Source organism: Puntigrus tetrazona, unplaced genomic scaffold, assembly GCF_018831695.1.
Source record: "Puntigrus tetrazona isolate hp1 unplaced genomic scaffold, ASM1883169v1 S000001056, whole genome shotgun sequence".
Lineage (NCBI taxonomy): Eukaryota > Metazoa > Chordata > Actinopteri > Cypriniformes > Cyprinidae > Puntigrus > Puntigrus tetrazona.
The window spans coordinates 215503-228236 of NW_025048645.1; the positions used below are offsets into that span (position 1 = coordinate 215503).

Consider the following 12734-nt stretch of genomic DNA (forward strand, 5'->3'; position numbering starts at 1 on the left):
ACATGGTGTGTTATTGGAGTCTTCCCAGTTCCAGCTGATCTAATTAATGCAGCCATTTTTCAGAATTTAATATTGATAAATTATAAAGCCGAGTATCATCAACATAACAGTGAAAGCTAACACCATGACTCCTGATAATATCTCCCAGAGGTAACATGTAAAGTGTGAAAAGTAACGGCCCCAGTACTGAGCCTTGAGGTACTCCATATTTGACTTTTGATCCTCATTTACTGCTACAAACTGATAGTGGTCAGATAATTACAATTTGAACCATGCTAAGGCGCTTCCACTAAAGCCAACATAGTTTTCTAGTCTATTCAAGAGAATGTTGTGGTCAGTACTGTTGAACGCAGTGCTGAGATTTAATAGCACTAATAATGAGATACAACCATGATCAGATGATAGAAGCAGGTCAATAGTAACTCTAATGAGAGCAGTTTCAGTAATATGGTACGGTCTAAATCCTGATTGGATCTCCTTGCAGATACCTTTTTTCTAAGAATAAATATAGTTGTGAGAATACTACCTTTTCTCATATCTTTGACATTTGGCAATTTTAAGGTTTTGGGGACATAATGACAATGATGAATTAATAATAGTCAAAATAGTATCTATGACTTCTGGAAGCAGATTTCTTTTAGTTTAGATGGAATAGGGTCTAACATACATGTTGTTGTTTTAGATGATTCAACAAGGATTTTCCTCAGGGGATCTATAGTTCACTATCTGATGTGATACTGTAGAAGATGGCTGCATAGTTACAATTTTATTTCTAAAAGTATCGATCTTGGAAGTAAAGTAATTCATGAAATCATTACTGCTGTAGTCTTGGGGAATATTAGCACCTGTTGACACTTTATTTTTTGATAATTTAGTTACTGTACTGAATATATACTGGAGATTAAGTTTGTTTTATTCTAAAAGAGACAAACAATAATCAGATCTAGCAGTTTTTAATGTTATTCTGTATGAGGCTATACAAAATTCTTCTTTTTTTTTCTAGCTGTGCTCCATTTTCCGGGCTGCTCTCTTTAGGGTGCGAGTGTGCTCATTATTATGGAGTTAGATTTCATCTTTCTTAAATGTAAGGGAGCAACCGTATCTAAAATGCTAAAATCAGTCACTTTGGGGGGTGGACTCATTTAAAGTAAAGTTTAAAGCCAGTCTGTCTGCTTCCTGACCTGGGCACTAGTCAAGTTGGAGCTCTAAGACTATACATGTTGCAAGGGTGCAATGTGACTATGCAAGGAGAAGCCATTTACTCACCATAAGTAACAGAAGATTTATTTACCACTGTTGTTTGACTTTGAAACTGACTTTTCAAATATTTCAAAGAATTTCCAGCTCTATTTTTTTTACTATTTCAAACTATTTAAAGCTTTGGATGACCAAATTATATTTTGATTTAAACAAACCATATGTTTTAAAAAAAAATACTATAAAGAGTAGATGGCAGATAAGGAGCACTTACTGGCTTATTAGTGTTGCTAATAAAAGAGCATTTTGTCTGCTTCCCAACTCAAGCTCAGTGCTTTAGTGTCAAATGTGTTTTACCAAAAAATAAATATGTAATATTATTAGCTGCTCTTATAATAACTGCTTATATTAATGCAAAAATATATATTTTTATGATTAAATTATCTTTATTTTTAATACCACCCACATCATCACCCCACCACTACCAAATCTGCTCCTAGCACCACCATCAGTAGAACAGGGGACCTTCTCCTACAATTCCTAAGTTCAGCTAGCTTGATCCTTGTGAGTTCACTCACTCCTGGATAGCTCTGGAGAACCTGCTTCCTCCAAATGGTACTGAACTATTCAAATATCAGATCTTAGCGGCTCATCTTAAGCTGGAGGAGGCTAGAATGATAGTGGATGCTTATCTTAACTCTCCTACTCCATTCACTGTTATGATGACAGCACTTCATGATATATTTGCCCAACCACATCAGTTAGCCTTAAAGAAGATTGCTAGTGTTCTTGAGAGTGCTGACATAAAGCAAGGTGATATCTCAGCCTTCCAGAGGTTTTCTTGGTGCAGTCACTAGTGGGCCTATTGAGAACCATGGGGCATAAAGGTGATTTGTAGCTGAGTTGTGGGTTTCTTGCTGCATGCCTTTTGAGTAAGATGATCCCTGAGATTTGCCAGCATATATTCCGCCATGTTTAACCATGCTGCCTAACGCAACCTTAAAATTCCTCCCCAGATTCTGGATTCCTTTCTTCTTTCTAGATCTACGTTCCCCACCATCTCATTAGTCACAACGTGAAATTGTGCTTTGTAACTGCTCCTATGAGTTTCAGGGACAAAGGTTTAATAAGTACCTGCTACTAGAACCCACCCTACTAGAGTGTTGATATTAAGGCAATGCTCCATCAGGTTCACCTTATATCTGAGGATCGTCCTCTACACTGTTTCTTTTGACAGGACATGAAGATGGATGAGGCACCCAGGATTCCTGGGTGGCAAGTAACCCTAGCCTCCAGTCCATGTTGTGCAATCCGGTTTAACTGCCTACAGAGCCTGCCTACTCTCAGAACTCGATTGATTGACTACAAATTTTCCTTCTGGAGCTGGATTTGAAATCCTCCAATGGGCCTGCAATGGTCCTACTATACTGAGTCACCTACCTTTTCATTGTAAGTGTGGACCTGTGGTTAACACAGGAGACATTAGACGTCCCGGAACTGATGCTAGGTCTGAGCTGGAATTGACAGACACTTTTTCCTACAAATACAAGCTTGTGATTTATGACTTCTACTTTAAGTAATTTCTATAGGGTGCAGTACGACCCCTTCGGATGGCTTCTGTTTTTTATGAAAGTCTTCATTAAGCGGCTGTGGAACAAGCAGAGAGGGTGGGATGAGCCCAACCTGCCACCTAAGCTTCTCCAGTCCTGGAATACATGGGAGGAAGAACACAGATACCTTCCTTGAATCTCTTTTCCCTGGTCTTATGTCCCTCCTGAAATTAGGATTGATGGAGTTACCCATGAGGGACATATCTTCTTGATGCCTTAGAGTAGGCATATGGAGCAGTGGCCTGCCTTCGGACTACTGACAAGAACTTACCTGTCCTTCATCTTAGCATGTTCCCGTGTCACTCTTAAACAAGCTCACTTCCAAGGCTGGAACTCTGTAGAAGTCTAGTTATAGCACAGTTGGCTAACTTGAAACCAAGAATCGCTGAGATTCCATACCTTTCTCTTCTAGCAACACTGATGCATGGAACTACAACACCTGACAAGAACTGCTGTATGTTACTGCCCAAGAACATCAGGCCAACTTGATTACAGGTTGTCCAGGGAGATACGAACATACTATTGGATTTTAAGAGGCAGTGAACATGACTGCCCAGAATGCCGATCCCTGAGATGTGAGATCTACCTGCTGCAGGCCTGTTTTGTGGTTGTTGTCATGTTCTTGTGCTCGTTGTTACCTACTTTCTGTCTTGCGTTGATTGTGTCACTTGGATCAGGTGTGTTCAGTTAATCATGTAATTTACTTTTGACTTTATAAGTTCCAATCTGTTTGATGTCTGGTCTCGCCTCAACATCTTTGTAAATTCTTCAGTTGTGTCTTTGTATGTGTGTGGTTGTTGTATGATTATTTCCTTGTTTATTAATGATTAAAGTTGTTAACTAGATATTCTCATCAAGTGCTCCCTTCCTTCAGAACCACACCGTGACATTATCGTAATAAATTATGTTTTTTAAATATATTTAAATATAAGTTTAAACTAGTCTTCTAATTTATATATAAGAAGAATTAAGATTTCAATGATGTTTTGATGAACGAACTTAGTTTCCTTTTCAGGAATATGGCTGTATTATGAATTAAGCACATACTTGTATTGTGCTCATTCTAAACTGCAGCTGTCCTTTCAGATCCAGAGTTCATTATTCCCTCATAACTCATCCGCTCTCTCATCGGCGCGCGGTGCATTACGTGCTGCGCGCAGGGCGGGGCCAATGCGCGGTGACGTCAGAAAGGTCGTGGGTGAGAGGTGATCGGGACACATCTTGTTGTCTTTGTAAGAGTGGAGCTCGATCACGCAGCCGTGTCTTCCCTCTTCCCCGAATCCTCTCAAAACTCCCTCCCGAACCTCCCGGACCTTCCCCTCTCACCCTCCGGACCCTCGGACCCTCTCCCCTCCCGCAGCGCGCGTCAGGTGAGGCTTTACCGCGGCTCACGCGCTCAGGAGCGCGAGGGGCCTGCAGGCCGCGGGCTAGCGTTAGCGCTCGTGCTAATCAGCCTCCGCGCTTCTCCTGCTATATTAGTGGATATTTCAGCGTGAAGCGCGGCAGCGCGTCGTTTAAACCGCCAAACAATCGCCGTGAATACAACACAAACCGGTTTGTTTCGTTTAAAGTGCAACCCGCCGTTACGACGCTCTGTTACGCAGCTAGTAAACACGAGCTAAAGCAGCTTTACCAGCGATTCACGAGTCGATGGTAACATGTCATATTTACGTAAGCAAAACCTATTTCGAACAATATTGGTTCGACTCGCAGGAATTAGCTTCATAATTATAGCCGTGGCCTGCTGGGTGAAATGAGCGTTTATTGTAAATATCCTGCTGATGAAAATGTGACCAGCAAAACAGCGCCAATGAATGGCATGTTTACACTCAGTCAGCGATTGCGTGAGTTTTTATTCAGATTCACTCAAGCCGTGGTGTTCTCTGAAGGACAGTGAGGATCTCCTGCGGTTCGGTGACCGTGTGTGTGTGTGTGTGTGTGACAGGTTGATCATCCGTGACCAAAGATCCAGAGCTCGACTCATTGATCATCATGGACTCTGGTGTGATTGAAGGAGGACTCAACGTCACGCTCACCATCAGACTGCTCATGCATGGCAAAGAAGTGGGCAGCATCATTGGAAAGGTGGGTTTGAGAGAGCGCTGTGCAGTGAGAACGTATTTCGTTACTGTCTTTCTGTACTTGAAGGATAAGGTGACCCAGTAGTGATGTTCTGTCACCATCAAGACGTTCTAAACTCGTGCGACCTTCGCTCATCTTCAGAACACAAATTAAGTCAGTTTTTTTTTGAAGTAGTATGTCATATTTGACCGCAAACTAGTAGTAAGGGTAACTTTTTACAAGTTGATATTCAAATTAACTGGATAAATAAGCTTAGGATAGGATAACTATTTTATTTATATAATGTAAGATACACACAATTATGAGAGTGAAAATAAAATCAGAATAAAATGAAGGATGGGCAAATGGCATGCAGTGTCTTTTAGTACGACCCACTCGATCATATAAGACTAGGATGATGAATTAAAAAAGGGAGATTATATATATATATATATATATATATATATATATATATATATATATATATATATATATATAGTGGCTTGAGTTAATTTGATAAATGTGATATGATCATTTAAGAAATTACAGCCACAAAATCAACAATTTTGATCACAAAAATCACACAAAGTCATCAAATCCTGGAGGGACATGACCAATTAAATACTTTTGTAAACTTTTACCTGATTTTTCAAATTTGTCCAACATTGATTTTAAAATGAATAAGTTAATAATAATAAAAATAATAATTGTAAGGCTGAATGTTAATGTGGCTGATCTGATCGGAGGACGAGGAACGAGTGATGGGATGATGAGGACTCATCGGCGGCTCCCAGAAGATAGAACACACTTCCTTTTCACTTAATTTTCCTTTAAATTCTTTTTAAAGACATCCGAAGGTTCCTTTTTTGTTTAGCTTTTGAGATTGTGGTGTGTTGAGGCTTCGGTTTCTGTTTGTACTGTTTTTGGTGTTTTATTAATTTAGTTTCTAAGGAATTATCTTCATTAACGTACAGCACTTTGCTCAGTGCTCTGTTGTTTTCAGTGTGCTTTATAAATCAGCTGATAAACCGGTTACAACAAGAAGTGTGATTGACGCAGTCGAGATGCTTTTTATCATCTGTTAGAACACAATGATATGTGTGAAAGAGCCAGTGCATCTTATAGGATTTAATAGGAAAGCATGGATTTGTAGTGATAGTATAAAACAAGCGTTTGTATTTAGAACAGCAAACACTGATCACCACTGACGAGAGAGAGCTTTTAATGGACTTCGGTGCTTATGACACTTGGAAATAACCAACAACTATTAAGTTAAGTGAATTGTTCCAGTGATCTCTTACACTTCGTGTAGGGGAATGGAATATTACTCTACTTCATTGGGGACATTCTAAACATTATAAAGTTTACTTAAGAACAACTACACTGCCTCCATCAGGGTCCTCAGGAACACAGTGGCTTAAAGTGGAAATGAAGCAGGCAGTCAAGTTTACATTTATGTGAAAAAATAAGCATTTCTTTATGTTTTGAGCAGACACTTGATTTCTAATGGAGGACAATGAACTTTTAAAGTACTGTTGAGGCCGTAATAAGTGCAACTGCCTTCGCGTTTGAGATGGGACTGAATAGTCAAAGTATCAGAAACGATGTTTTTTAACTCTTCAGGACTATCAAAGTAATTGTGTGCTTTTTCTGATGTGGAAAATGTTGTTGTTTAACTCTGTGAGAAACAGCAATGTTTTGAAGAATTTTGGGAACCCAATGGTTGCTGCTAGCCATTGACTAACATAGTATTTCTTTTTTCCTGGGATTATGGAAATCATATCCTGCATCTATCAGACTGACACTAAATGTAAATGTAAAAGGTTAAGCACTCAATTAATCTTTTGAATTTTATGGAGATTAGATTTTCATAAATCTTTAGAAATTTCATGAAAAATGGCATAAAAATAAGAAACAATCCAGGCTGACACCCATCTGCACGCATTGTTGAATTAATCTTATGTAAATAAATCATTTAATGTCTCTTTTAATGTTTTCAATTAAAAATAATACAACAGGAAATTCAGGATCGAATTGCCTGACACACAGTGAAAATTCCCCGTAGCACCCCCTAGTGGTCAAACACATCTAATACTGGTACATCTGGTTATATATATGAATTAGGCCTGGGCAATAAAACGATAACAATAATTATCTAGCGATATAAATTTTGCTACGATAACAAGAGTTAAATAAGCGTTTGTGGCCTGAGCTACTAGAGCAGACACGCATGCGCTGCGGTACGAAACATTACTTATATGCATATGTCTTTGTATCCTGCAGAAAGGTGAATCTGTGAAGAAGATGCGAGAGGAGGTGAGTTGTGAAGCGTGTCTAGCTGCGGTCGTGATGGTTTTCTTCATGCGTGTTAGTGATGGTATTTCGAGCCTCTCTAAAGTAGCATGTTGTTCTCTGCAGAGCGGCGCTCGGATCAACATTTCTGAAGGGAACTGCCCCGAGCGCATCATCACCCTCGCAGGCCCCACCACCGCCATCTTCAAAGCCTTCTCCATGATCATTGAGAAACTAGAGGAGGTGCAAACAGATTTCTCTGTTTCCTGTCGTTCACTGTGAAATACAAAACTAAATGGCAACCATGTTGTAGTATTGTAAATACAGATTCCTGCTTATCTGTGACATTGTGGGGTTTATTTCTAATGTTAAATTAGCTGAGGTGTCAAATGTTCATGTGCTCCAGGACATCAGCAGCTCCATGTCCAACAGCACGGCCACCTCGAAGCCCCCGGTCACGCTGCGGATCGTGGTGCCGGCCAGCCAGTGCGGCTCGCTCATCGGCAAGGGCGGCTGCAAGATCAAAGAGATCAGGGAGGTGAGGAGATCGCCGTGTTCAGCAGGGAAGGAAGGTCTTGGTTGGTATGTGAAGATGACTGGTTTTTTTTTCTGTCTAGTCGACAGGAGCTCAGGTACAGGTGGCTGGAGACATGCTGCCTAACTCTACTGAGAGAGCCATTACTATCGCTGGGACCCCGCTGTCCATCATCGAGTGTGTCAAACAGATCTGTGTGGTCATGCTGGAGGTAAAACCCTTCGCTCTGGCTGTCCAATAAAGAAACAGTAGGCTGTGATTAGAGAAGTTTTCATTACCAGTTTGCTGGCGACCCTTTAACATTCTCAGCTGCTCGCTAGTAATACAGAGTGCGCTAACACCCCTGTGACGCTCGAGTATGGTTCATAGAGCTAAAACCAATGTTGCTTATTCTGATTAGATTTGTTAGAATTACTATTTAAGCCATCATTACTCTCTTCCTGTTTCAGTCGCCTCCCAAAGGTGTGACCATCCCTTACCGACCCAAACCCTCAGGATCGCCTGTCATTTTTGCAGGAGGACAGGTGAGTGTGATAATGCCACCTGCAGCTTGTATTGTGTGTGTGTGTGTGAATGATCCGTGTTTCATGTGGCGTGTGTGTTTTGCAGGCATATGCGGTGCAGGGACAACATGCCATTCCTCAGCCTGATGTAAGAGACGATTTCCATACATTTCTGCAACCCCATTAGGGTTAACAAACGTTGTGTTTTGACTGTTAAAAATCTTGGCTTGCTGTTTTGTGTCTCTGCAGCTCACTAAACTCCACCAGTTGGCGATGCAGCAGAGTCCGTTTCCTTTGGCCCCCAGCAGCCAAGGCTTCACTGGTATATCCTGTCTCTCAGACACTATTGCTCTGCGTCTGGTCTTCTCAGAGGCTGATTGTGTTTTTCTGTTCTGCAGCTGGTATGGACGCTACTGCACAGACAGGCTCTCATGAACTGACCATTCCAAATGATGTGAGTTCGCTGACCTTTCACTTCCTGCTGAAATGTTACACGTTGCACAGCTCGTCAAGCTTTAATTCGTGGCTCACATGGTAGTTAATACAATATGATGTGATCGTATTGATATTTAAAAATAAGCAGGGCTATAACACAGCTGATTAAAAAAACTAGCACTGTCTGTACTAGATGAGTGGCGCGATTTGACAACACAAGAGAACCCTTTATATTCATTGATGTGGTGTGATGCGACACGATCCAGTCAGTAAACTGATGCCTCGTTCAGTTTTTTATTATTTTTTTGCTTCTTGTTTGCTTTGTCCAGATTTCAGCTGTTGTATTATGTTTTAAAATACAAGCAGTAATAAACAGTACGTTAATAGATAAACAGTGGCGTTATAAACTAGAAATGATATATAAACTTCATCTTGATGAAGTAACTGGTCATGCTTTGTGTTAGGAACACTGTGATCCAGCTCGTTTCCACAGCCTTCAGTACCCTTAATAGACGTGTCTGCAGGAAAGTACCATTCAGAGATAAAATGTGACCAGCACACATCTGCCTCCTTTTTTTAAATGAAGTATGAAAGGCTTAAGAGTAAAATAGTGATAGCTTTGTAATGTTATATGACTAATCAATGATTAAATAGCTACAAAGGGAACAACTATTCCAGAGATGAAGTTTGTACAAAATTATTGCAAGAGCATAGACTTGTTCTTACGAACTCTTGTGGAGGAAAAAAATCAATGACCATGAGGGGAAAATCCGATGACGAATATTAGATATAAATGTAAGGGGTTGAAAAATATTATAATTATGGTGTTCCGATGCATCTTAATTACGTTCTAAAAAACGTTTAGCTTCAGTCTTTTGTGGTTAGATTGATCTTTTGCTGCAGTATTGAAATTCATGTAGAGATGTAGTTGTAATTTTACTTAAGTTGTGGCATCATGATTTAAATAATTACACTCCCGTTCCCAATTTTGGACATGCTTATTTTACTTTATTTTATTCAGTAAGACATTTAGTAGTGAAGTTAATTTAAGTAGTAATTATTTTCATGATGTTTATGTTCCTGACAGTTGATTGGCTGCATCATCGGCCGCCAAGGTGCCAAGATCAATGAGATTCGTCAGATGTCAGGGGCACAGATCAAGATCGCCAATCCAGTGGAGGGCTCGACCGACCGACAGGTCACCATCACCGGCTCACCCGCCAGCATCAGTCTGGCCGAGTACCTAATCAACGCACGGTAACCAACCCGCTCTGTCTGCCGCCTCTAAGGCTTCTAGTCCACTGTTCCCTTTACTAGTTTCTGTCTTGATGACACTTTATACATTCTACTAACAGAAAGCATCTACATGTCAACTAGCAGTCAGACTTCTAGGGCAGTCATTTTGACCATTTAAAGATTTTGCAACACAGCTGTAATACCCTGACTTTTTCTAAATGTGTGTATTTATTAAAATGATAAAACGCTACAGAGTTATGAGTATCTCTACCTTATAATGGCCGTAGGAGTCAAATTACTGTTTGCGTTACAGAGGCCGTATTATTTCAGTTTTAGCTAAACATACTTGTTTTTGCCTTGTTGATTTTATATTCCCTTTTTGCTGAAAAAATAATTGTGCTATGGTTCCAGTTATGATTTTCAAAATACCCATTTATACAATAGCCATCCATTTATTGATGGTTTATGATTCTACTAGTGGCTATATGTTTCCAATTTAAGTATTGTCAATGTACTGAAAACTACTATGTTTCATTTAGTGAAATATTCTGCATCATTTCATATTTATTGGCATTTAGACTTACAGATATAATCAGTTTTGCTCTCCTGTTTGCCGTGAGAGCAGTCTAGCCCTTACACAGTTATATACCAGAAATATCTGTTTTAGAGTAATAGCATGAAGCATGATGACAGACATTGAAAGCTTCATCGTAAAACCTGGAAGGAAGTATCGACTGTAAATATGACCAATGGCATTCAGTTTAGTTTAGTATGATCAGTCAAAACGACGCTATGGCCATTCTAGTAGTTACAGATTTATTAGAAACTTCTTCTGCTAACCCTAAACCCACCCTAACAGTCTCCACTGAGAATTAGTTGATATGTAGTTGCTTCTATTCAGTAGAGTGTCTAAAGTGGACTGTGAAAATCACCTTTCTCTGCCTTCTCTTGCTATTTCAGACTCTCATCTGAGGCAACAGGAATGGCCTGAACTGATGCTCTCCGCCACCCACCGCCCTTTTCTCCTCCTCCATCACATTTACGCTCTCTAAGTGCAAAAGGAAACCAAGTATTTTCAACCTAACTTTCCTTTCACCCACCCCAAGCTATGCTTCATGGATATACACAAGTATTTTATTTATTTATTTCATGAAAATGTTTTTAAAATCCCTTTGCGTACAGTTTTTAATGTCTTTTTTTTTTTCTTTGCATATTTTGTCAGTTAACATTACCGTATGGAAGTGACAGTGGAGAAAGTGGAAAAATCTGAAAACGCATAAATGTTTTTGTTATCTCAGATTTTTCTTATAAAAACAGAAAAAATAAAAAAGAGAGCAACTACAAATGATAGATTGACCGCTTTCCCTGTATCAAACATTTATTTATTTTAATTTAACTCTAGGAAGTTACAGATTTTAAAATCCTAGAATTGAGCTTTAGAGAATAAGCTCCGTTTTCTGCATCAGATCGATTTGAATCTGTGAGGTGTTTCAGGTGACTTTTTTTTTTTTTTTTTTTTTTTTTTTTTTTTTACGTTTGAATATTTGTCATTCCTCAATACTTGTCGTTTTTTTTTTTTTTCTTCTTCTTTATCCTGAAGTTGGAGATTTTGTTAGAGGGAGGGATGGGAGATGCTGCAGTTTCTGCATAAATGACATTACTGGTATAATAATGAGTTGAAAATATTTCTTTTAGAGAGAATATTTTTTTTAACCCTGTGGTGTAGAGCCCAGACTGGAGGATTCCCAATTGACATTTATATGATGATGATGATGATGATGATGATGCGACTGAGTTACTGATCAATTACATGACTAGAAGGAACTTTCTAGAATTAACACTAGTTTCCTCTCTACTCTGCTTGAGTAATAGTTATGTTTTCTATTTTATTATTTTTTTTTTCTATTTTATTTTTTGTTTTCTTGCAGGAGGAAGGAAAACCTAAAACCTTTTTGTGCACGTTTTCAGAATATTGTAGATTTGGAGTGCAGCTGGAATGAAGAATTAAACATGCAAAATTAAAACATGAAATGCTGAAACTATGGAATGGTATAGTGTTTTTCATCTGTATTTGGTTTACTGTGTTCAGTTATTTTTTTTTGGTGGCCTATAAAATGCTCTTAATATGTTCCATGTGTTCACTGATTGGAGAGCGCGTTAATGGACAAAGTAATGACAGATTTATTTTTTGAAAAACAATATAGGTGGCAGTTTTTATTATCAGAAAATAAATGCGCATGGATGATTAATTCACAATAAGATAAGTAACATGCATTTAAAAAATACTCCGGTATGAAATGAATGCTTATTCAGGGTTAATTCATGAAAATGTTTCACGGCTGGAAAAATGTTTGAAAAATAAATGTAAAAGAAGAGCCTGTGACAGTGAACCTCAAAATGAATCATAAGGGTCTTTTTTGAGATTATATATGACCTGAAAGCTGAATGAATAAGCTTTGTTGATGTGTAGAGCTACTTGAAAATCTGGAGGGTGCAAAAAAAAAGTAACAAAATTGACATTAGAGACCTGAAGTCCTTAGAAACACATTTTACTATCAAAAATAAAGTTTTGGATAGTAAAATATGTTTATGGTAAGAAATTTACCAAATCTTCATGGAACTTGACCATTACTCAAACCAATGATTTTGGAATTAAACAAAGAAATGGTTACCTTGACCCATGCAATGTGTTAGCCATTGCTACAAATATATCTGTGCTACTTCTCACTGCTTTTGTACTCCAGGGTCACGTTTGTTAAATGTTTATAATACTGGCTCAACTACAATATAATCAATCAATAATCAATTTATTTTTGTTAGGCTTGCAGCATAATTATTGGATTGTCATGTTCAAGGACATAATTA

The 12734-nt window shown here is 38.7% G+C and overlaps 1 protein-coding gene across 1 annotated transcript; it reads left to right on the plus strand.

Annotated features, from left to right (window-relative positions):
- Positions 1 to 3989: 3989 nt before the first annotated feature.
- pcbp2 (poly(rC) binding protein 2) lies at positions 3990 to 10868 on the plus strand. The gene is made up of 12 exons (XM_043234063.1): positions 3990 to 4177; positions 4753 to 4892; positions 7152 to 7184; positions 7287 to 7403; positions 7567 to 7698; positions 7778 to 7906; positions 8145 to 8219; positions 8305 to 8346; positions 8448 to 8520; positions 8597 to 8652; positions 9721 to 9890; positions 10830 to 10868. The coding sequence occupies exons 2-12, from the start codon at positions 4800 to 4802 to the stop codon at positions 10858 to 10860; spliced, it is 951 nt and encodes a 316-aa protein (XP_043089998.1). The 5' UTR covers positions 3990 to 4177; positions 4753 to 4799; the 3' UTR covers positions 10861 to 10868.
- Positions 10869 to 12734: the final 1866 nt, after the last annotated feature.